Source organism: Equus asinus, chromosome 4, assembly GCF_041296235.1.
Source record: "Equus asinus isolate D_3611 breed Donkey chromosome 4, EquAss-T2T_v2, whole genome shotgun sequence".
In the NCBI taxonomy this organism is placed as follows: Eukaryota; Metazoa; Chordata; class Mammalia; order Perissodactyla; family Equidae; genus Equus; species Equus asinus.
The window spans coordinates 84207126-84234098 of NC_091793.1; the positions used below are offsets into that span (position 1 = coordinate 84207126).

A 26973-nucleotide genomic window follows, 5' to 3' on the forward strand; every position below is an offset into this window, starting at 1 on the left:
CACAACCCAAAGGATGGGATTTTTACATCTCAAAATATCTCCCAAATATTAAGTCTATGGATTACAAATCATTTTCACATGAGATATTTTGGTACAAATTTTACATGTATGGAGCAGGGCATGAATCAGTCCGTGTTTCTGTTTTACAGGGGGCAGGGCAGGGGAGTGGGGAAAAAATAGCTTTTGTGGATATTTGGAAGGAGTAGACATGAAGAGGGTAAACCCTACATTTTCATCATCTACAGCAAATGGTTTTAAAGAAACCCTTTCAACTTTAGGTATCTCTCTCTAAAAGCCACTTCCTAGCTACTAGCCAATCCATGCCAAATATTTAAAGTTAATTCACTTGATATATGTTGTACATCCACTGGGTAAAAGATTCATTATGGCCATGGCTGCATCACTCATAAACCAAGACCTGTACAGTCTTGTTAGGCTGGAGGGAGTCTAACCTAGAACTGGTGAGAGAAGGCCTTGAAAACAAGAGACCAAGGTGTCATTTCTCTGCAGGGACCAATATTGCCTATAAGGATACCATCCGCTGAGCTGACTGTACAAAGGCGCACAGAAAAGCAGGCAAGAGAAGGAGAACCATAGAAGGCAATTCAATTTCTTGACTGTATTTGTTTTTGCTTTTCATCGCTCTAACTCTTCCTCAATTTCACCTCATAAAGGGCTGGGTGAAGCAACCTGTGTGAGTTCAATATGCCACAGTGCTGCAGTCAGGATAAAAATGTCTTTTTATCTTCTCTTGTACTTCCCTACTCAGCTTCAGTGTAACCTCTTCCACTCTCTGTAATCTTTTGAAATGTTTGAGCAAGGCTCCTTAGCCGATGAGTATAATGGCTGGATAAACAAGAGGTGATTTTCAATCTTGAAGCAGACAAAGAAATGAATTCAGAATAAATCCCTTTTCCTCTCTTATTTTTCCAAATCAGAGAGCAGAAGATAGGAAAATAAGGCTGTGCTTTCATATCATTCTCTTCATTTTTCTTAAGGACTGTATTTTCTCTTCTTTGCCTTTTGTTTACTTCATTTAACCCAAAGGGTGAAAAAAAGGTGGAAAAGCACTAATTTCTTTCAATACCTGTGGTGCAGCAGGCATTATTACCATGATTTCCTGACAGATATCATCATCTCCGTTCTTGTTATGAGGAAACTGACATTTCAAGGAATTAAGCCACCTGCCTAGGTGACTTAATCGAAGTAACCAAAGAATAGAATTTAAACTTGTCAAAGTCTCAATTTTTTTCTATAATTACAGACTTTCAATTTTAAGAGCACTGATAGTTTCCTTCTTTTAGAATTGCTCTTACAACTTTCATGAGCAATCTTCACATTGTAATGCAAGAGGCAGTTCCATCCATCAACCTACTCCATCAAGAAGAACAAGCAAGGAGAGAAAGAAGTGAATACATGTAAACTAAGTCGGTCATCTTTTATTTTGTAATTTTTTGTTTAATTTTAGGTGTTTTTTTGTTTGTTTGCTTGAATCTTGTTTAAATTTTAGCGTCACTGAATGAAGACTGTAGCATTTTCTGTTTCAAGGTTATTTTATAGAATCACAGACTCTTTGGAGGAAAGGACATTTTATTACATAAATTGAAAAAAGAATAAGTCTTTTTTATATCACTCAGTGTGCTATTAATGCTCAATGCAGATCAAAATATGATAACTTTAGGCTTAAATGTAGTTGTCTTTCCCACTTTCAATCAGGCAGCTTCATCATTTCCTAAAGTCATTTTCTTACAGCCTCAAGTCATCTCATTATTGTTCTTATCATTCTGTAAATTCTTCTTCATTATTCTATTGATGTCACCTTCTGTATTATCTAGAAAACATATTTTAAAAATCTACTGCTAAATCTGATCTTCCCACAGAGAAGGAAATGTAATTTTCTTTATATGTGTTGGTTGGCATAAGGTAATGGCTAGTCAAAAGTGATTTCAAAACTCAAAAGCTATCAGATTGAAATCATCATTCTAAGTAGATAAAGCACGCTAAAAAAAGCTATTATATGAGGACTAAAAACTTCAGAGAAAATCGTAAAAAATTGAGTAATATTCAACTGGTTTCATTATCTAGTCTTTTCCCTCACTCTTTCTAAAAAACAATTTCTATTGTAATGATTAGAAAGCATGACAAAAGCCACTGGGTAATAGTAAACTTCATCCCATAGGTCAGACATAACAAGATTCTTCTGTTCTGAAGGACTCACTGACAAAAAACAATCTGTTCAATTGTGGAAACAGCATTGACCATCTAGAGACATAAATGATGAGCACAGCTATACAATTGTTAAGTTAGTTGGATATAAGCTAGCCTTTTCTGCTTTACTTTCAGAAACTTCTGATAATATTTAAAAATTTTTAATGACTTACAGTGCCTGAAAAATGTAGGTAGGGTTCAATGCTAAAAGTTACATTTAAGGGGAATGGATGGAAGGAATGAATGCTACCATAATTAAGTATCAGCAAGTGGACTAAAATGTTCTAGTATCCAGAGAGAAGCAAATGCAGTGAGACATGCAATACCACAGAGATCGCCTTCATCAGACCCATCAGGGCAATCCTTTCTCCCGTTGCAGAGTTTCTCTGGCTGCAGGCAGACTGAAGTGTCATTAGCACAAGGGTACTTGGGTGGTCCACACAAGAAACTGTCACAGTCATGTTCATCTGATTGATCTTCACAATCAATATCTCCATCACATACCCATGCTTTGTTGATACATCTCCCTTAAAAAAACAGAAACAGCATGCATTTGATTTTGTAATTAAGTCACTGTAATGAGTGGTCATGACTGTCTTCAGTCAGAAGCAGGATTACTTGCCGTTAGTGAGAAATCTATTTGTTGATAGTTTGACACTTTATTTTCATGACAGTATTCGAATAGTTCTTGCCCTAGTTCTTAAAGTGCTGGTACTGTTAAAGTCTTGATATTTTCTTTACTTTCAAGTTATTGTCTTACTGCATTTAAAGAAAATTTCTGTGACTAATTGAAAATTTAACTAAAATACTTTTAAAACCCAACTTTAAGGATACATTTGCATATAAGTCCCTCTCAGAGTCCTAAATTTAGGTAAATGCTATCCGTGTCTTTGGAGCCCTAAATTTAGTTAAATTTTTTATTTTCATGGGAGAAGATGTCCTTCTATTTACATTTATAACCTCAACACCTCAACAATTCACATCTAGACATATGCACAGTTCTTTTCATAAAAGAATATAAAATGTTACTAAAAATTTTGGTAGCTAAGGAATATACAGACAGAATTTATAGAAATATGTTTTTCTTTATTGACTTTGAAGGAAAAAAATAAAATGATATTGTTTAGCCAGCATATTTCAAAAGTAACAATATGAAATGCATAGAAAGTAATGGTCATTGTCTATGTAACGTTTTTTTTATTGCAAATTATTCCTTCTTTCTAGATTATTTGTATTTTTCTTCTAATTGATTATCTTTTCTGGATTATAGAATGTTAAGGTGTAATGTGAATTTAAAAATGTACCTAAGGGTAAATACTACTTATTGGGTGACTACATACCAACATCTCATAAAATGAGTGGGGGAAATAAAAAATAGTAGATTGTATATGTCCAAGAGTCATTGCGTATTTAACTGTCTTCTTCAACCTTAAAGGCTACTAAATTTTAAACTAATTTAAATACTAATGAAAAGATGTTTCATTTATAGATATATATTCATAATTCTGTATATCAGGATAGATCAAATAAGAAAAAAACAGAAATGATCACTTCCACAGTTAATTTAAATATATTTGATAATATTCAAGAATAATTATTGATCAGAATACTCTTGAAACAAGAATGGATGGATACTTCATTAATAAATGTAATATAAATTAAGAAACATTGTAAACTTTGCCTTAATATTGTAAATAAAACTAATAATGTTATTATTTTATGTTGTTTTAAAAATACTACCTAATACAATTAGACATTAGAAGGAAATGAGGTATAAAATTAGAAAAGAGTATGTGGTTAATATAATCATATAATTATAAAATCAGTAAAAACTAAATAAGAACTATAAGAAACTAAGCATTCAAAAAAAGGTAGCTAGTTTCAAAAATTGTATAAAAATCAATAGATTTCATATATTCAAATAGCATATTGTAGAAGAAAAGACCAATTAAAAAATTCACCATAAAACAATGTATTTTGGGTTAAACTAAACAAGAACTGTATAGAATTTATATGAAGAAATTAAAAAGTCTACAAGGAAACCTAAAAGAAGCCTTGGATAAGAATATAGTTTGGTCTTGGAGAGGAAGCATTATCACTGTAAAGACATTATTTTTCCCAAATTAATACAATCCCAATAAAACACTAAACAATACTATTGCAATCCTATGAGTATATCCTAAACATAAGAAAATAAAACTGCAAATATCATTAGAAGTCTTATAATAAAAAATAAATGAAGATTGATGATTAGGAAGTGTCATGCCAAATATTTAGAAGTTTTTTAAAGTAACAGTAGTTAAAACATTTTATACAAGAATGTCAATAAATAGATCAATAATTAAATAGTTTAGAGACACCAGAAATTGACTCATTTACGTATGTGGTTTAATATACAAAGAATTGGCAATTCAAAATACAGTAGTAGAGAAAAATTAATTACAAAAGTAATGACGTTGAGATCATTGATTAGTCATCTGGAGGAAAAAAATAAAACTGAATCTTTATTTGAACCTTATGCCAAAATAAATCCTAGATAGATCCAAGAGGTAAGCATTTCAAAATAATGAAAAACTAAACAAACAAACATTCTAGAATAAAGTAGATGTTAAAAAAAAAACTTGAAATGGTCATTACACAAACCCAGAGAACATAAAGGACAAATTGATAAACTTAATTTCATAAATTTTTGATTCCACATTGCAACAAGAAAATTTATGTACAAAGTCAATAAACTAGAAAAATATTATGTTTGACAAAAAGGGCATATAGTATTTCTTTAAAATACAAAGTACTCTTACAAGTCAATAAGATAAAGATGAATAACCCAATTCAAGTGCAAGATCCACAATGAATCAATAATGGCTTATGAACATGAGATGTTCAAAATACATTTCGATTAAAAAATAGTAAACCAGAAAAAGCAATTTGATACCATTTTTTTCTATCAGATTGATTAAGATCAAAATGTTGGATATTAGATACATTTGATGATAGTTTAAGAAACAGCTCCAGTGTTGAGGGAGCTGCAAATTGGGATAATCTCTCTGAGGGGCAATGTTATGAAATCCAGCAAATGAAATATTCATCATCTCTTCACCACAGTAATTCTAATTTTAGAATTTTTTTCATTAATATATTTGCCCAAACGCACAAAGATGCATATGCAAGGATACGTGTTGCTGCTTTGGATATATTAGCAAGAGACTGGTAACAAATCATCATTGCAATTCTGGTAATATCAATTACAGTGCATCCATACATTGAAATTATATGCTTGAGTGAGAAATAATGAGATAATTCTGCATAAGTTAATATAAAACAACCTCCAAAACATGTCAATAAAAAATGACATAGAACTGAGCATGAGATAGACTTTCTTATATGTTAAAAGAGATTTATCTGTTTACCATTATCTATGACTATATTTCCTTACATATATCAATATAAGTACATGGAAAGGCTTGTCTCTACACGAATTCTTTCTGGAGGGCTACACAGGAAACAGTCAAAAGTGACTGCATCTGGTGAGGAAGATTGAGGTACTGGAAACCTGGAGTAGGAGACAGATGGATTTTTCACTGAATTCTTTTGTGCTATTTTATTTTCCTTCTACCGTATTTCTGCATGACTTTTCTGAAAAAGAAATACTAGTTCATTTTTAAAATGATGAAGATGAAATTATGCACATGTGCCATAAAGTCTGCTAGTTTCTCCAGATACATTATGCAATTTCTATGTTGAGTTGACTCTATGCCTTACACTTTCCTAGAGACATTAGGAAATATAAGAAAGTCATGACTTTCCCTGTTACTGAGGAGTTTGTAATCTAGTTAGTAAGGCAAGATCAATGCATAACTCTTAATTGTAGTCTAAAATATGACATCCTATACTTAAGTATTAAATTGTATGGGATCATCTGCAAGTATAATAGAATGAAGGGAGAGTTCAAGAATAATATAGTAATTTCCATTTTCAGTTTGGTAAATCAAGATGCAACTTCCTTTTTTCCCCAGACATCTCTAATCCATCATGACATTCTTAACCATTGACTCCAGAATGACCTTAGAATTGTTTCAACAAACCCGTCCATAAATCACTATGAATCTTTTAGAGTCAGAATAGCAGTAAAACCTATTTGTCATCCCTGACTTAAATGCTGCCTGGAAAAGGTAAAGAAAAATTTTATTCAAATGACTAATAACTTTAACGCAGATTATGTTACCAGATAAATGAATAAATATGAATACATAACTTAGACAAAATTTACAAGGTTAAATAGCTCCGTTCTCCCACTGATTTTGCAAGGGATGTTGAAGCTTTGTTGCTTCTCCCTTTCTTATTTGTTTGGTTTTAACTCTTAGGAAAATGTAGATAAGAGCGTACATTAGATATGACAAGTTTAATTAAATTTCTAATTCATGACCATTAATTGGGGAATATCCAAAAGCAAATGAGCTTAATGAATATGCTTAAAGGATGTTGATTTTTACTTGATTCATATCAAGAAAAATCCCTATGTGGTCAAGTCATTGGATGTACCACCTTAAAAGAACAAATACTACAGATTTTCTTGTGTAACCTCCTTACTTTTTATATAAAAAATTGGCCAAATTTGTATTATTAGTCAAATTAGTATTATTAAGTATATTTTTGGTCAAATTAGTATTACTAAAACAAAATAAAGATTAATCATATTAAAATATGTTATGGAAATTATAAATATCCAATATCTAAAAAACCAAAATCTTTAAAAATAAGATTTTTTAAATATGCACAAATAAGTTCAAATAACCAAAGAAAATACTTTGTCTTTATTAATTCTTCTTTAAAAACATATTACATGCAGAAAATTATATTAGGTGTTTATTATCAAGTTGAGTTCTACATAATATTTTCTGATTTATTTCTCATGATGTTTTCAACTTGATAACTATGTATGTTACACTCTTATAGAAATCATAGTTTTGCCCTTTAAGCAAAGAGAATACGAATCGCCAAGTAACAACAGCAACAACAAACAGAAAAAACAAAAATCAGCATGTTGGTATCATGACAGCTAGTACAATCACACACACACATACTCAGGACATTATAAAAACTATTTTGGTTTGTGTTATCTTGAAATATACAGTTTAGGTTAAAAGCCACCACAAAGTCAACAGCTATAGGAAAACTAAAAGTTTCTAGGAATCCCTAAAAACTGTGCTGCTTTCCCAAAATAAATTTATATGATCTGTTCTGGAGATTCTCTTTTCTCTGTTAAACTGTTTTGGCCATTTAAAAAAATAGAGTTAAAATTTTATAAACTGCTTGAATTGCTTTAATCTTAATAAAAGATGACATATTATAACAGGATCATTTCTGTTTTGGGATATGGCTAGCAGTTAATATTAAGGATATAGGTATGAAGAGGAGTGAATCTTTGAGAAAATCCAAATGAATTTACTCAGTAATATATTTATGATGTCTTTTTAAAGACTGGTCTTTGAATTGCAATCTTTCTTTTTAATTTTTACACTACTCACCTTTAATACCACATACATATTTATTTCTCTGACCATGTTTGGCTTCAATTCAGCAAATATTTACTGAGTATTATATGTCTGCCTGCTACTGAAGAATGTAGAAAGATAGGAAAGACAAATTCCTGACCTTGTGAAGCAATAAGTCTAGTTGTGACAAACATTCTAATATTGAACAGAAAAAAAGAAAAAGATAAAAGCCATACAACCATCACAGGGTGCTATGGAATTTCAAGGAAGTAGAAAATACGTATGATTGGAAGTTTAAGAACAAGCTTTACTGAGATGTTATTTGGAAAGGGGTTTAGGATGATGGCAGTGAATATTACATATGGACACAAGAAAAAAAGCATTTCATATAGACAGCTGCCTTGCATTTATAGTCTTAACATTGAAATAAATCCCCTCTGCAAAACAAAAATCAAATAGAACAGAAAAAGAGGGAGAGAACAATTTAATAACATGGTGATTACTCATGCTACTCAATGGGAATATGTCAGGGCGTAGATGGTGGAAGTAAACCAGCTCTTTCTTAATTTGGTCTCTTTTCCACTTCCGTGTGAATCCACCATAAAATTCTATTTTGTATATGCATTCTTTATTTTATGCCAAAATTACTTTCTTAATAATACGGTCATATGTACAAATTTTCATCAGAACTATATATACAGAACCATGTATACTGAGTTTTATGGATGGCAATAGTAATTTTGAACATATGCAGTTTTAGCTTTATTTGCTGAATATAATCCACACATAAGATGCAACTCCTACATAAATGTATAAAGACAGGAAAGGGTGGGACTTGCTCCAGAAGCAATAATAACACAGTTTGGGGCCACAGTTCATGAAATATTGATTGCCAATTCAAGAAGGGTCTCAATCTTATAGACAATGGAGAACCATTAAAAGGTTTTGAGAAAGAATGTGCGCAGGTTACAGCTTATGAAGTGAGAGAAAGCCAAAGCTGTGTGTAGAATGGATTGAAGCCAATAATTTCCAGGGAAAAAAATAGTAGGCCACACAAAGTTGTGAATGAGAGAGAATACAGGCTTAACTTTAGGCTGTGATATGCTAAAGGAAAGAATGGAATGGGTGACGTTAGAGAAAGTGTACAGGTAGCATCAGCAGGACTTGGAAAATGATTATAAGTTAGGAGTGTCAAAAGTTAGGAGTGTCAAAAGGTGCTTTCTGTCTTAAATCCAAATGGGTAGGGGGGTGAAGATGTTCCTAACAGAAATGGAGAAACGAGGAAGAATTTCTGACTTGGAGAGAAAGTGAGATGTTCAGCATAGTATTGGAAAGAATGGGTTTGAAGCATGGAGTTAATTTCAGTGATAGAAATTTGGGAGGCATTTACCTGGAGGTGATGGTTGAAACTTTGGGAACAGAAGAGTTTGCTAGGGACACCTTGCAGAAAGACGAGAAGGAACAAACAGAGAAATTAAGAGAAAAATCTATGCAGTTCCTGAGACACATTATGTATTCAGCAAACATTTTTAAGTTACACATAAGGGATAGGCGGAGGGAAAAGGGCAAGGGAAATGAAATAAAAAGAGAAATCTAAATGGTAAATGAATAGAGGACAATCTAATATGAGAATTCATAAGAAGATGTTTCAAGGAGAGGACATGTGTTGCAGAGAAAAGTCAGATGTTGCAGAGAAAGAAGTCAATGCACAGTATTAATAGTCAAAGGCATCATTTGTTAAGCTCATATTGTGTACCTATTTTTGGTTATTATTATTATTATCGTATCTATTTTACAGGTCAGGAAATTGAAACTTAGAGAGGTTTGGTAATTTATTTGAACTCACATAGTTACTGAGTGGCAGAGTAGGACTCAGACAGACAAGAATATGGACTGAGGGATCGTTCCTGGCCACCACTAAAACAGTAATTTCCATCAAAGGTAGAGATAGGATGTTAGATCCCGAAGAATGAAGAAACAAGTGAGAGACAAGACATCTAACTACATGACACAAGATGATTTAATGAAGCAAAGGAGGAAGATGGGAAAAGCTTAATAAAATCAAATGTTTTTGACGTTATTGGACTAGGTATATTTACACAGAGGAAGAAAAATTACTGTGGAGAAAGAAATTGAAGACATAAACAAGAAAAGTGACTAAGGTCCCAGAGGAAGTAGGAGGTCACAGCATCAATATCTAAAGAAGAGCCCATCTGGGCAAAATGGAGGGTATATTCTTCTTTAGATACAGGATTGAAGGGAGAGAAGAGTGAGAAACCTGTAAAAGGTTTAAAACGGCCACTGGAAGAATCAAAAGAAAAATATGTAAGGCTCATAAGAAGCAATATGCAAAGTATTTTGTTAGCTTTACAGCACCTAGACAGTGGAGAGCTCACCACATTATTTTCATCAGAAATAAATAAAAGTATCCCATAGGCTTGGGTACAGGAAGGAAAAAAAAGCGCTGTATTTAGAAATTCTTCATAAACAATTAATCACATAATTATAACAAAATCACTATTCCATTGTAGGATATTTTTGGTTCTAACTATCCAGACTAATTTTAAACAACGATTAAATTCACCATTTCACATTGTATTTACTGGTGCAACATTGGAGAAGGAAAACAAAACAATCTAAACATAGAAAAGAATAACACTTTGCCGTTCACAGAAGCCCATGGTGGATTTTCATTACACAGAGCGCCAGTTAGTTTTGTTACATTCTTTTGCTAAAGATCACTTCATCCTTAACTCTTAGACCTACCCCGGGACCTGACTTGAAAAATGTATGTTCATTTTTCCAATGGAATCTAGAGTAAAAGGTATATGAGTCAGCAGCAATCTATCACCACTCTTGGAAAGACAGTCAATCAAAAGAGGAGACTGAACAATTATGACACATTCTCGCTCTGTTTCCCTAGCCACTCTTTCCCCTTATTGACAACAGTTTCTTGTGAATCCTTCTAGAAATATTTTTTATTATAGAAAAGAATATACTTTTCTTTTTCTTTTTATTTAAACAAATATTACATACTATACCCACTATTATGTTCCTTCACTTTTCACTCAACAGTTAATCATAGAGAAATGGCCTTGTGAGTGTCTTATAGTGATTTCCATCCTTTAAATTGCTGCAAGGTATTCTACTATATGGATATACCACAATATTTGTACCTAGTACCCTATTTCGGCCTCCTCAGGTCTTTTGCAATATATAGCTATTAAAAACAATCTAGTGGTGAGGCTGGCCCAATGGCATAATGGTTGAGTTTGCATGCCCTCTTTGGCTGCCCGTGGTTGCTGGTTTTGATCCCAGATGCAGACCTAGCACTGCTCGTCAGGCCATGCTGTGGTAGCATCCCACATAAAATAGAGGAAGATTGGCACAGATGTTAGCTCAGGGCCAATCTTCCTCACAACCCCCCCCCCCCAAAAAAAACAATTCAGTGGCACTTAGCTCAAAAAAAGATTCTGAACAGCATATGTCATTAGGCAAATACAAATTAAAACGAGATACCATCACACACCTATTAGAATGGTGAAAATCCAAAACAGTGATACGCCAAATGCTGGCAAGAATGTGAAGCAACAGGAACTCCTCATTCATTGCTGGAGGGAATTCAAAACTGTACAGTGATTTTGGAAGATGGTATGGGAGTTTCTTAGAAAACTAAACATACTTTAACCATATGATCCAGCAATCACACTCCTTGATAGTTATTAGGAGAGTGAAATTATTCCTTATGATACTATAGCGGCACATATCATTATTCATTTGTCAAGACCAACAGTGAACCTTAATGTAAACTATGGACTTTGAGTGATAATGACCTATCAGTGTAGGAATGCAAATTCATCAATTGTAACAAATGTACTATTCTCTTATGGGATGTTGATAGTGAAGGGGGCTATGTATATGGAGGTGGCGGGGGTATATGAGAACTCTCTGTTCTTTCCTCTCTATTTTGCTGTTATCTAAAACGGCTTTTAAAATTGAAGTCTATTTTAAAAAAAAAAAAGCCATCATAGAAATTTTACTGACTAGTACATGCCGTTTCATTCAGTTCTAAATATTTAAATACGTGTATTATGATTTCTTCATTAATCCATTGATTATTTTGAAGTGTGATTTTATTTTTCATGTGCGTGGCTTTCTCACCTTTCTAATGCTGTTTTCTAACTTAATTTTTGTGTATGGAGAATACTTTCTTTAAATTGTCAATTATTTCAAAATTTTAAGACTTTTTTTGGAACCTAACATGTGGTCAAATTTGAAAATATTTTGTGTGAGTTGGGTGTGCATGTAAGGGTCTCTATATATCTATTTGTTTAAGCTTATTAAACATTATTTAAATCTAAAAAATTTAAATGATTATCTTTGTATATATCACTCCTCAAATGCATTAAATATGTTTGTATGATAAATTCTTAGAGGTGGAATTGTAGGGAAAGCATATGCACATTTTAAACATTGATACATATTGCCAAACATCCTTCCATGGGGCTTCACTGGTATCCACTGACATCAAAGTGCCTACCTCATTTACTCATACCAATATAGGATATTATTGGTTTTATTAATAATCATCAATCCCATATTGAAAAAAGCACAATCTCACTATAGTTTTGACTTTCTTTTATGGGTCAGGCTGATTGTCTTTTCACATGTTTAAGAACCTTTTATCTTTCTTTTTCCACAAACGTTGCCCACTTTTATATGGGTTGTTGCTCTTTTTAAAAATGATCTCAAAGAGCTATTGTGTATTAGGGCATCTAATTATTTGTGATCTGTGTTGCAAATATTGCTCCCAGTTTATTCTAGATTAAATGTCTATATTATTCTGTATTATTGCTGCTTCTTTCATTTCGGACCATGTTTGTTTTTAAATGGAGGGTGGTGTTTGTCACGGTGAATTATTATTTTAATATATTGCTGATTTCCTCATATTTTATCTAGAATGATGGTAGTAATGGTCATCAGAGAGATGGTTTGTAATTTTCACATGTATGAAAAGTCCTAACTTTTAGGGTTGTAAAATCAATATTATGTTGCTCAAAAGAATAACCTAAAAGCTTTTATTCCTTTCAAATGCTCAGGAGGAGATGAAACAGCATTGTAACAATGTTCCTTAAATATCTGGTAGAATTTTTCAGCTGGACTTGGAGATTTTGGTGGAATGGTGAGAGGGGAAAATATTGATCATTTTTTTCTATTTTTATAAAATAAATTGCCTATTTTTCTTTCTAGAGTTAATTTTGGAAATGTATATTTTTCAAATTCATGATTTTATTAATACAGATTTTTAAATTCATTTCTATGATGCTACATAGATAGCTTAACTTTTATAATTTCCTCAGCATCTGTGATTATTTTTCCATTCTCATTTCACGTACTGCACTTTCAATGTTTTTTCTTTATTAGTTCAGTTAATGTATTAGCCATGTTAGTTATTCTTTCAAAAACCTGGTTCTTGAATTTTCCCATTATGCTATTTCTCTTTCTTCCTTCTAAATTAAAAAAATAATCTATTTTTCTGTTTTCCTTTTCCTTGTTTTGTTGTTATTTTCTAACTTCTTCAGTTAAACACTGCATTAGTCAGAATAAGCTATGCTGCAGTAACATATTCTGAAATCTGGTGGCCTAGCTCAATATAAAGTTCACTGCCTGTGCACATAAAATTTTATAGGGTCAGGTAGCCTTCCTCCAACTTGGACGTATGCCCTCTAGACCCATTTTTAAAAAGACCCATTTTGAAAGGTCACTGGGGCAAGAGAAAAAATAGTGGGAGGATGCTCACTATAGCTTGATTGCCTTGGCATGGAAGTGCTATAGTATAGCAGCCCCCTTTATCTATGGTTTTGCTTTCCATGGTTTCAGTTACCTGTGGTTGACGGTGGTCTGCAAATATTAAGTGGAAAATTCCAGAAATAAACAATTCATAAATTTTAAATTGCGTCCTGTTCTGAGAAGCATGATGAAGTCTCTCACTGTCCTGCTCTGTCCTGCCTGGGAAGTGAATCATCCCTTTTTCCAATGTATCCACCCTGTATACACTACCCGCCCAGTAGTCACTTAGTAGCCATCTTGGTTATCAGATGGACTGTCTCCATATCACAGTGCTTGTGGTCAAATAACCTTTATTTAATAAGACTCAGTAATGGCCCCAAAGTACAAGAGTAGTGATGGTGGCAATTTGGGTATGTTGAAGAGAAGCCGTAAAGTGCTTCTCTGAAGTGAAAAGCTGACAGTTCTCAATGTAATAAGGAAAGAAACAAAAAATCGTATGCTGAGGTTGCTAAAATCGATGGTAACTTTTAATACTGTATATAATTATAATTATTTTATTTTAGTATTTTTTATTGTTAATCTCTTACTGTGCTTAATTTATAAATTAAATTTTATCATAGGTATGTACGTATTGGATAAAATAGTATATACAGGGTTTGGTACTATCCATGGTTTCAGGCATCCATTAAGGGGCTTGGAATGTAGGAGCGTACGTATCTTGGAAACTGGGGGTTCAGTTCCAGGCCACCGCAATAAAGCAAATATTTCACTAAAGTGAATCACACAAATATCTGGTTTCCCAGTACATTCAAAATTATGTTTACACCATATTGTAGTCGATTAAGTGTGCAATAGCATTATGTCTAAAAAAATGCACACACCTTAATTAAAAAATACTTTATTGCTAAAAAATGCTAAGCATCATCTGAACCTTCATTGAGTCATAATCTTTGTGCTGGTCGAGGGTCTTGTAAAAAACGCAGTATCTGTGAAGCCCAATAAAACAAAGTGCAATGCAATGAAGAATACCTGTATCCCCCATGATAAGAGGGGGACTACTGTAGTAATTTCTACTAACAACCCATTGACCTAGTCACTTGGCCCCAATCTAAGTGCAGGAGAGTTGAGAAATACAGTAATGTGTAAGGAAAATTGGTGAATATTGTCTCTGCTACATAATGTTAAATAATTTACTTTTGATTTTTAATTTCTTAATGTAAATATAGGTGTCTCAAAAGTCTTAGAGCAGTTTTAATCTTTAATTACTCTAGAAATATAAATGCTACAAGCATAAAAATCACTTGAAAGTTTATTTAAACTTCTTATAGTTTTGTAAATTGAGTTTTAATTACATATAATTTTGTAAATTTTCAATAAAGCATTTTTAATGTTATTTTTTTCAGTACTTCTAATTGAAGATGGCAAACTAGTAGGAAAATTTAAAAATTTTTTATTCAATTCACAAAACTAAATATTATATTATATACTATACATTAAAAATAAACTTTCCAATGTTGCCTTTTGTAATTTTATAGCATTTACACTTCTAAAGTTGTTAAAGCTTAAAAATACACAGAGTTTTGGGACATCCTGCATATAAACTTAAAAAGTTATGATTTTTTCCTTTGAACAATGTGTTGCTTATACTCTATATGTTCTGATATGTATGTATCTTTATTTTTGAAAAGCTCTATAATTGCAGTTTGATTCCCTGTAGAATTAAAGTGTTTATATTTTATTATTAAATTTTCAAGTGGAAAGGAGGTTTACTCTTCACAACTACTAGATTTTTTGTACTATCATCAAGGAGTTTTGTCTGTATTATTTCTATTTCTTGGAATTTGTTGAATTTGTTTGTGACAAGAAACGCTTATTTAAAAAAAAATTTAGGGGCTGACCCAGTGGCATAGTGGTTAAGTTTGGCGTTCTTTGCTTTGGTGGCCCAGGTTTGTGGGTTTGGATCCGGGGTGTGGACGTACACCACATATCAAGCGATGGTGCGATGGTGTCCCACATATAAAATGGAGTAAGACTGGCACAGATGTTAGCTCAGGGCCAACCTTCCTCACTTAAAAAAACATTCATCAGCCTTTTAAAGGAAGGTTTATTTTTTGCCTTCTAGGAATAGAGCTATGTCTTTATTACTTTGACTTAAACATTAATTATTTAGATCTTCTACATTCTTTTTTATTTTTCTTCCACTTAATTTTTCATGGGCTAAAATAAATGAATAAAATTTCTTGCTCCTAATATAGCTTTCTGATCTTAGTTTCTGAAAGTTTTGCCATGTAAAATCTGATGTTATTTAATGTAAAACATTTAAGACTGCAAAAACTTTATTGTAAATTGAATTTTTATCATTAAAGCATGTTTTTCTTAGTCTCATCAGTTTTATTTTGGTCCTTAAACTTATGTCTCTCACTAAATTCTATTTTCTTATTGCTCTAATAATTTTATTAGTGAGGCTTTATGTGGAAAAATGCCTTATGTTTTGCGTGTCTAAATTATCTAGACTAATATTTTAGCTGGGTATAGAATACTTGCCGGAAAGTGTTTTTGCTTTAGCTTCTAATTACTCCAAAATCTCGTTGCCTTTCTTAATATGATCTTAGATAATCTGATTTCCTCTCTGGTAGTTTTAGTATCTGATGTTCTGCCATTTCAAAATGGCTTATAGAGGTTTGGGTTAATTTAATTAACTCTACCCAGAAGTCTGAATGTACTTCTTTCTGAGGAATCAAGTTTTTCAATTCAGGTAAACCTTAGCCATTCTGTTTGTGTGTGAGTGTTTGTTTTTTCTGTTCATACCTATATTCTGTCGTGGAATTTCTTTGAGTCTCTGTTGTAGCCTTCCAACCACATATCTTGACTACCTCATTCTTACTTTTTAATTTCTTGTCTTTTCCTCTGTGATACTTTCTGGGTGAACGATATATTATTTTTCAGTTCACTTTTTCTGTGTCCAGTATAGAGTTGGTTTTAAATTTCATGTTGATATATTTCATTCTCAAATCTAATACATCTCATTCTCCAACTTTTCCTGTTACAATTATTCTGTCATCTAAATCTATATCTATATTTATGTATCATTTATCTCTCTGCCTATTTATGTATATTCTTGTTCATTTCAGGGATGCTGTTTTCTACTTTTTTGTCTTTGAGGATTTCAAATATACTTATTTTAAACCCTTTTTACAAAGATATTTTTATTTAATCTTGAGTAAATTCACAAATATTATATATTATATATTACATATATAATATATGATATCTATATAAAATATATAACATTTTATAATGATTGATTTTGACGGCTGGTTTTATGAGTTTTCTTCTTGTATTTTAGAATTTTGATTTGCAATCTCATCTTGGATAGGAGTTTTTAATTTTCTCTCTATGTGTTTATTTGCCCCTATATATAGGCATTGCTGCTTTCTCTTCAGCCCACCCTATACCACCAACACTCTTGGTTCAGAAACACATCTTATATTTGTCTTTTTGTGGGATTCTATCCCAACGTGATATTGGATTTTTATCAAATTCAGTCTCTAAGCCAGCCAGAAGCTTGGCTGATTGCCATGCCTATGTCATCCCATCTCTCTATGTACACAACTCATTTAAGTACCATCTTAGACAGCAAACAGCAGCAATTTTTTTTTTTTTTAATTCTCCTTTCAAAAGCAAAGAAGTCCTATTCCATTTTCTGGTTTCTAGCAGCAAGCCTGCTTCCAGTCCCCAACTTTATGTGGGACAGGTTTATTTTCCATTAAACCTGAGATCTAAACTCCATATTCAACCCAATCAGGCATCCAGTTTCAACGCAGATCACCATTTGTTATTCTGTTTTATATCTGTTCCTCAGAGATATATTTTGTTTGTTAATAAGGCTACATCTCTTTCATTATCTCCTGTTATATTTTATCATCACTTCTGTGTGTTTTTAGAGTGGAGAGAGGATTCAAAGTATGAATTTAAAATTCCATCTTCATATGAATTTCCTTTTCACACCTTCTTAATGACATTGGAGTAGTTCATTGTGTGAATGAACTGTAATTATTAAGTAGTTCCCCTCTTAATAGAAAATACATTATTTCTTTCTTTTTCTTTTTGCTATAGAAGCAAAAACACTGCACTGAAAGTCTTTATTCATGTGTCTTTATACTCCTGCTGTTCTTTACATGAATTTCTAGAAGTGGGAAGGATGGGTCAAATTTACATTGCTATCAATAGCTGGACGGCCTCTTTTCCCCATAACCTTGCCATCACTGTATAATATCAAATGTCTCTTTCCTTTTTCAATCTGAAGAATGGAATTTCTGAGTTTCTTTGCCATGAGGAGTAAACTTGAAATTTCCTTCCCACATACCCCAGCTGTAATGTAATTGTAATTTGCTGCTCTAGGACCTGAGAGACTAGATGTCAGAGAGTGTAGTCCTTGGTCAAAGATAGGTTCTTTGAGATTAGAAGCTCCTAAATGATAACGGTTGCATGGTACTTTAATTTAGCTGTCATTCTCTTCTTTATCGGAATAAAGAAACTTATTAATGTGCCTACATTTTAACACCAATAGATGGCAATTTATGAATTCTAAAAAGCCGTTTTAACCACCAAATGTAAATTAATTATCCTGAAAACTTTTAAATGCCCAAGTTAGCATTTACAAAGCTTTGAAAATAAATATGAACCCTGAATTGAACATCTTGGGTAGTTTAAAGATCTTTTAGCTTGTAAAACTGGGAATTTAATTAAAGTAAATTTTAATATATCAAAAAGATTATAGATGTGCACATATTTTTAATCCGTTGTTTATATTTGTGGTTTACTTTAATGCCTGCAATGTTCATAAAGGTCTATCCTAAATATGGATATGTAATTGTGAATTATGACTACTCAAATAGTTTGAAACATTATGGCTTAATATATTTAAGCCACACATTAAATTAGAATCAGATCAATGGTTACATTATTACCTTTCACATTTCTCTTTTATTTTTTTACTTTTTACTTGTTTATTTTTTGTAAGAACACTTACATTCTACTTTTTTAGCAAATTTCATTGTACGATACTATCAACCATAGTCACCTCGTTATATCACATTTCTCTTTTAAAATGCAACATGAGTTTTATCACAGTTCTGCTTTTTTTTACATTTAATTTTGGTTTACATGATGACTATTTCATACAAAAATCTCAAGTTTTAGTAATATTATTAAATGGATAATCTGAATCCCAAGTCAACATACACAAAAATATCTTTCAGAACCCAATTCTCCAAAGATAGTCAGGATCAAAATATGCTACCTCAAAAATATGCCACTTTAGCATAAGAATTATTTTGAACTGAAGGCATTTGAAATTCAAAAGATATAGAAAGAAGCTTTCTTGGAGCTTCTCCTATCTGACTAAAACTTCTGAGAACTGAAGACTGCCGTAAATCTCTTTCGCAGGGAAGTTTTACGGCCATCAGGAAGATGGAAAGTCAGTTGCCAAGATGGACCTGCACCAACTTTAACTGGCCCTCTTCCGTCCATTTTCCCATATATTTACCTTCCCACAATTTGCGATCCCTAGATCAAAGTCCTTTTCTTTTGTCTTGTTACTTCTCTACAAATTTATTGTTCTTTGCTAAGACGCTATGTAAGTCCAAGTTCTAGCTACCTCTTAGAGTTACTCATTGCTGAGTTCTCCCATACGTATGCATGATGCATGTGTTAATAAACTTCTGGGTTTTTTTTGTTAATTTATCTTTTGTCAGTCTAATCTACAGGGCCCCAGCCAACAAATCTAAGATGGATAGAGGAAAAAAACTTTTTCATTTCTACATCAGCCATCCTCATCATCTTTAGATTCATTTTTAAGTTGAGTCATATTCAGAGGAAGCTGTTTCATAAGAGTTCATTGTAAAATACCAATAAATGCATATAAGATAAATCACAAGCACTCGAAATTTTCTATTTACTCAACTCTGTTATTTATCATGTATGTGCTTTTTCCTCATATTTTCTGTGATAGAAAGTTAAAACCAGTTTTTATTAACATTTAGCTTTTTGAACTTATTTTGTTATGAAGCTATTTATAATTTCTTTCTTTATAAACAAATCGCAGCCTGGTTTTATGTTTCACCACTAAATTTGCCGAATCTTAACAGCATATTCAGTTAGTTTTAGTTCAGGACTTTCCATGTCAGTTCATATTTTGCTCTACCTTGGCCTTGCCAGTTCTTTATTCAAATACCTGTTAAAGACTGTTATCTAATATATTTCAACATTAGCCCAATAAAGCAAATGCCAGAAGCAACAGGGGGAACAATATACACTATATATGCTTAGAATAATGTTAACCTGAGTCAAATAATTGGCTCTTTGGCACTAGAATTAGCCTACGAAATAAAAACTTGCTTATTCAGTCAATAATTTGTTCAACAAGTTATTAATCTGTTAATTTCCAATTAATATAATGTGTTCCAAAAAATAATTTCTAAACTTAAAATCACTTTCTTCTAATCAATAACTGCAAAACTAAGACTTTTCATGTAACAATTGAACAGAATCATATGATTGTTAGAAATATTGCTGGAAAAATAACCATTTTGGAAACACAATTCCCTCCTAGGGATGGGCGTCAGGAAGTTATTTATCTACGACAATGTCAGCTTTTCTTTCTTTCTTTCTTTTTTTTTTTTTTTTAAAGATTGGCAACTGAGCTAATAACTATTTCCAATCTTTCACTTTTTTCCTTCTTCTTCTCCCCAAAGCCCCCCAGTACATAGTTGTACATTCTAGTTGCGGGTCCTTCTGGTTGTGCTATGTGGGATGCTGCTGAAGCAGAGCATGCAAACCTAACCACTAGGCAAGGGGGCTGGCCCCCTATTTCTTTATTTTTAATTTGAATGCTGAATTGTAATCAGGAGAAGCGTTCAAGGAAAGAACACAATTTCTTCTTATACCTTTAAATGCCCATGGGCCATGCAGTTTCCAGAGTGTTTGCTCACTCACAGCTGTGATAACTTTTCATTTCTACCTTTTGGTTGAAATACTTAATAGGGAGCAAAATGAATTACTAAGAGCTCATGATTAAGCAATTCAAAAACAATTTCACATTAAAAGGAAATTCCAGGGACCGGCCCATGGCCAAGTGGTTAAGTTCGCGCGCTCTGCTTCGGCAGCCCAGGGTTCGGATCCTGGGCACAGACATGGCACAGCTCATTAGGCCCTGTTGAGGCGGCATCCCACATGCCACAATTAGAAGGATCCACAACTAAAATACACAACTACGTACTGGGGGGATTTGGGGAGAAAAAAGCAGGTGGAAAAAAAAAAAGAAGATTGGCTACAGTTGTTAGCTCAGGTGCCAATTTTAAAAAAAGAAATTCCAGAGATGATTCCAAAATACTACCTGAAATCTACATAAAATTCTTTCCATGGGTTATTTGGATGAAGATACCAACCATTTCACAAATTGTAGCACAATAGTTAATTGTGATCTATTTTTCTCTAAATTTCAACTCATCATCATATAGAAAGGGAAATAAGTTAGTTTATCATGTCAGGTGGAACTTACTGTATGTAAGAAAAAATGGAAAAGTCATAATAATAGAAAACCTTCATTAAAAAAATCAAATCCTAGAGACTCTCAAAACAAATCAAATATAAGCAATCACCTTCATCCTAATTGAATCCAGCAACAGCACAATAAAATTTAGGAGACCAGTTGAAAATAAATGTATATAATTCTGTCTTTCATTGATATTCACCCTCATTAAATTTTATGGTGAAGATTTATCTATGGAAAAGGGAACATCCAGGAAACCCAAGGTAAAAGCTGGACCCAGGTTCTGCTTACCTGTACTATGACAGGAAAACTTGGTTTTGTGATCACATAATCGTAAGGTACCATTGCAGCCTTTTTCATCACTACCATCTTCACAGTCTTTTTCCCCATCACAGCGCCACAGATCAGGAATGCAATTTCCATCAGGGTGGCACTGAAATTCATTCCCATTACAACCAGCAGGAGAACGAATCTCTTAAATTGAAATGAGGGAGAGAGAGGCAGAAGAGGGAAGACAAAAGAGAAATTATGATTTTACTTGATGATAATTTTTTCAATTTTTTTCTTTCTTCAGGAATTATTATGGTGTTAGAGAGAATATATTTTTACTTCAGTTGTTTAATAGCTGTAATACTCTGGTATTTTTGAATTCATTTAGAAATGTTAATAATTATAGAAAATGATGATGTTTCTTGCCTCCCACAGAATTCCTGAAAGTGCCATGAACATTAGAAAAAAGGGAAAGAGCAAGAAAGACAATGTGTGGATATTCTGCTGTAATTTTAATTAGTATATGAAGAATGACATCTTTGAAGAGCTTTTCTCTATGGCTCACAAAAGAGATTTCACATTCTACACTAAGTGTTAAGACTTTAGTTGATGTTTTGACATTTCTCTACATAATTTTTTTCAGATTATTAAGAGGTCACCAACCAAAATATAGTAAGTACACTCTAACAAAATCTTTGAAGAATAGCAACCAAAATTTTGAAAACAAACGAACAAGCACACAAAAAACCCTATAATAAATACAAATTCTTCAGGATGTAAGATTTCAATGCCTGGAATCAGAACAGACATGCATAAGAATTTAAAGAGGCACTATACTTTCAAATTCAATTTACCAATTACTAATTCATACAGTACCCAGATAACACCAGTCCTTAAAACGTGATAACTACAAATACAGGTTAAATCCTGCATAGTCCAAATCATTCTCTTTGATATGTAGAGTTTTCATGATTAAACAAAATACTTGCATGCATATACACAATAAATAAATATGGTAGAGTCTCTGCACATTCAGAAGATATGTATAGAATGTGATATAGCAACTTCCCACTATATTTAATTTAGCACCTGTGGCATGCACTATTTAGTAGTATGGCTTGACCACTATGGTGGTAAAATGCTGGGACAGGTTTCATAAACAAGATATTGTGAAGTCTTCAAACCTAGGATCTTTTGAATGGTAACTTGAAAACCCTAGGTGATTTCAATAGTCAGGAAGAAAAAAGGAGACAAATCAAATGGAGCTCCAAGGCCCACTCAGCTGCCTAAGTAACTCTATGGTGAAGGGGCCAACTTCCATGCAGCAGTGAAATGGCCTTTCTTCCTTTTCCTACTACTTAACTTTTCTTGAAAGTGAAACAAAGCAAACCTTGACTCAGTTGAATTTTATAACCTGTAGTTATAAACCAGTTGTAACTGTAGCTCAACCAATAACACATAAAAGTCGTATTTCAGGTAATTGTCACTCAGTGATTCCAAATACCTAATAAAGAATGGAAAGGATAGTGTCTTGATTTTTCTACATTCTCTAAAATAAGAGTCGAAGACTGACAGTTCATATATTGAATCTGTACCTCAGTATGTTTAATTTGGCAAATAACTGTTGACCTTTGAAAAGTCTGAAGATTTTCTATAAAAATCTAGATTTTCCAGTTCCTTGAAAAGTAAGAAGATTCTCAGGCTAGCCTCCTTGCAGAGTAACAACTGCTACCTGCTCTATATGGGGCTAAACTAAATTGTATTAGCAGCTCCCTGTTGTAATGGAGATAGAAAGATAGTCATTTCTATTGTTTTCTTCCTTACTGGAGTTTTTCCTCTGGTCCAGGTGGGCAGTAGGACAACTGCCAACTACATTTCTTTTGTTTTTGAATCTACTTCTGAGAAACTGTAGGAAAAACTTTATTTCACTCTCGCTTCAATATTAATACTAATTTTGCTTTCTTGTGCAAACGATTTCTTCTTCTTTATGGGTTCTTTTTACGGATATTTGTGAAAACCCTGAAACTCATCAGATTACTCTGTTTGCAATAGCTTTTGAGAACTTCGAGCCAAATTTAAGGATCATTTGTCATGGTATAACTTTGTTTGGACCAATCTCACCCTCAGAGTTATTTACATTACTAATCCTTATTCTGCCTCTGTTTAAGTTCTTCCTCTTTATAACCGTCAATATTTCTAGGTTATAGCTTAGATTATTTCAGGAGATAATCTAAGAGCTAAGTAAACAAATAAACAGAATAGTGATATGCAAGGAAGTTTTGAGAAGAAACAACATTTTACATTTAAAATTACCTAATTTAGGAAATACTTTATTAGCTTAAATAAAATTAAATAGTACGTGCAAAATTCTACACCATGTTTCCATTCCTCTTCCCATCTTTTATTTCTTCAGGAACCATGTTGCCTCAAAAATGTCAATAATAATGGAAAGAATTCTAGATTTAACTATTTTAGGAGTAATGTTTTAACTCTTTTAAACATATTTTGGATTTGGTTTCAAAGATCTAGTTCTTTTAAGTCGTGTTCCTCAGTCATTCACTCAATGACATTCTGAGAAATCTCAAGATGATGTAAACTCAGAAATCTAGATAGATTAGGCTGATTCAAAAAAAGGCTTCCAAAAAGTAAATTTTCACTTTAGAGGAAGAGATTGCTTCTTGTGATCCAGCAGCATAGTAACTTTATATCTAGAATCTTAGTTTTTAGTTCAATGCTATTTACAGCTGAAAATAATTTGCAGTCACACAGATCAAAGCAAAATCTATAAAGGGAAAGAGTATGCTGCTATTGTCTGAGTTTTTTTAATTCTATTTGCATTTTCTTTGCTTTGCTCAGTATTGTTTGGCTTATCTATTTGTGGTTCATAAGTGAATCTACTCTTTTGTTTTCTTATTCTAAATAAACATTTATATCATAAATTTAAATACAAATGTGATATTTCCCTGAGGCTTTTCTTTTTCCTTTTTTTTCCTTCTTAAGCTACCCATGTCTAAACCTCTGTGGGTCGGTATACTGTCTATTAAAGGACACTACAAACAACCAGATTACAATGATTTTAAAATGAGGGCATGGTCTGGAGAAGGAAATACAATATACCATTATAACCATTCAAATCTAAATGGTGAAACAATTCTTATCTCTTTTTTTTTTTTTTTTTTTTTTTAAAGATTGGCACCTGGGCTAACAACTGTTGCCATTTTTTTTTTCCTGCTTTATCTCCCCAACCTCCCCCTGTACACAGTTGTACATCTTAGCTGCATGTCCTGCTAGTTGTGGGATGTGGGACGCTGCTTCAACGTGGCCTGACGAGCAGTGCCATGTCCGCGCCCAGGATCCAAACCCTGGGCAGCCGCACTGGAGCACGCGAACTTAACCACTCGGCCACGGAGCAGGCCCAACTCTTCTCTTCAGAATGCTCACACACATCATAAATGTATACCTTCTGGTCTTGGTTATATTATTCTCCCCAACCTGGATTGTCTTTTATGGGGTTCAGGGCAGGCCACACCAAAATGTGCCACTTTGGCATATTGATTATTTTGATTTAAAGTTAATCAAGAAATAGCTGGTGAAAAAACTCTCTGACCCTCCTTTGTCCCCCTGAAAGCAATAGAAAGAAAATAGATTACCATGTGAAAGTACTGTCCCTGTACCAGGAGGTAGATAGATAGCCTTATCATCAAAGAGAGAGAATTTAGAGCCAGGAAGGCTGTATAAACAAACCTTGTCTCTTTTTTACTAATTTAACACACAAACCCGGATTTCTTTCTCTTGTCAATTCTTCACAAATTTATTGTTTCTTTCTGTAAAAGATATAAAAGCACTGCTTTGGTGACTTCTTTGAGTCTCATATTTCTATAAGCTCCCATATGTGCAAAATTAAATTTGTTTTTCTCCTGGTAATCTATTTTGTGTCAATGTAATTATTAGGCTGGCCAAAGAAACTAGAAGGGAAAGAAGGAAAAGTTTTCATCCTCTACAACTTCCTGTGTACATTTCATGTATTAATGTCCATAATTTCCTTTAAGACATTTTATTGAAAAAAAAACCACCTATCTAGGATTGGGGTTCTTATTCTGGTATCTGTGGATTCAGGAAATTCAAGGGTAGGTTTATAAAATTTCAGAAATTACACATGATGCTGTGTGTTGATATGCATTTTTTTCCCCTGTGGAAAGGCTTCAGGGCTTTTCTTGACTTTCATGGCAGATTCCAAGAGGAATGCCAAGACCGTTCACACTTCTCTGCTTCTTTATCTCCCATTCCGTATACCTTGCATGTAAATGATAGTTTATAAAGCATTCAATTTTGCTTTTGCTTCAAATTAATTACATTAGATTGGATTAAAAATCAGTGAAAAAGGGATCAGACATCTGCTCCTTTTTATTTTGATTAAAAATAAACAAATAAACAAAACCACTTATTAAGAGCACCCCATTTCACAGAAACAGAAACTACAAATTGATTTGCCTGTAGTTATACAGAGATAAGCAGCAGAGATGGGATTTGAGCCAACATAATTAAATTTTAGAGCCTGCTTTCTTTACCACTGTACCATTATTACCTTCGTGTAAAGCTTTTCTCATGTAGAGGCTCAAAAATGAAAAATAATTAGCTAATATAATAATCAAGAAGTGTCTATAAACTCATTTATTTTTTGTATTTAAAGTAATGGTGTTAAGTCTATTTCTTTTCTATAGAATTTAATATTTATTTTATTCTGTTGTAAAGTCATGGTAAAATTTTGTCTTTTCTGGAAAGATAATAATTTGCAAGTTGCATGAGGTAGTCTAGCCTTTTTGGGTGTTTTTCTTCATTTGGATGCCAACCAGGAAAGAATAAGAACTATCCAAGGAACTAGAAAATTTGGATAACGTTACCCATGATCACACATCTAGTTGGTGATAGAGATACACCAAATTAGTTTCATAATCTTGAAAATGAGAATATTGGCCTCAGTGATTCCTTCATTGTTCTTTCAATATACATTTATCGCAGGTGCCAGGTATCTTTCCAAGAAGACTACGATAGAGCAATGAATAAGAGAAACTTTACTGTTCTCACAGAACTTAAATGAGGGGAGAAGGAAGCATGTAGGCATTTAATAAATAATTATACAAGTGCATAAACTAGATTAGTCCAGAAAATATTAAGTGCTATGAAGAAAACAGATCAGAGTAATGCTACAGAGGAAGGAACATATATCACTTCTGATGACAATTCATTGGCCAAAGCTAGTCACTTTGGATGGGGCCCTAACATATTGATGCCGCCCAATCACAAAGTTCCAGGAAGTACAATCTTACCATGTTCCCAGAAAAGGGAAGAAATGGAAATATATTGTGAACATCCTCTATCCACAAGGAGTGATCTGGGTATAGGGGACACCCTGACAAGGACAATTAGAGAAGTCTCTCTCAGAAGGTGATATTTGAGATTAAAATGAAGGAAAAGAGGCAGCTATGCAAGTTGGGGTGAAGAGCACAGTAGTCAGAGGGAATAACAAATGCAAAGACTCTAAAACAGGAAGTAATCTTTGTTTTTACAGAAAGAGAAGGAAGTGAATGGGGGTGGATGAGTGAAATGAGATCTGAATGTAGGCAGGGGCTGGATCTCGTACGGCTTTAGCAGCACCTA

The 26973-nt window shown here is 33.0% G+C and overlaps 1 protein-coding gene across 5 annotated transcripts in view; it reads right to left on the reverse strand.

Annotated features, from left to right (window-relative positions):
- The window catches only part of LRP1B (LDL receptor related protein 1B), a 1812874-nt gene that overhangs the window by 645743 nt on the left and 1140158 nt on the right, over positions 1-26973 (reverse strand). For all 5 annotated transcript variants that reach the window (XM_044768977.2, XM_070507612.1, XM_070507613.1 and 2 more), the window contains exons 21-22: positions 21337-21519; positions 2535-2735 (exon numbers count right to left, since the gene is read on the reverse strand). In XM_044768977.2, coding sequence (XP_044624912.2) covers positions 2535-2735; positions 21337-21519 — 384 coding nt within the window. The remainder of the gene's footprint in view (positions 1-2534; positions 2736-21336; positions 21520-26973) is intronic.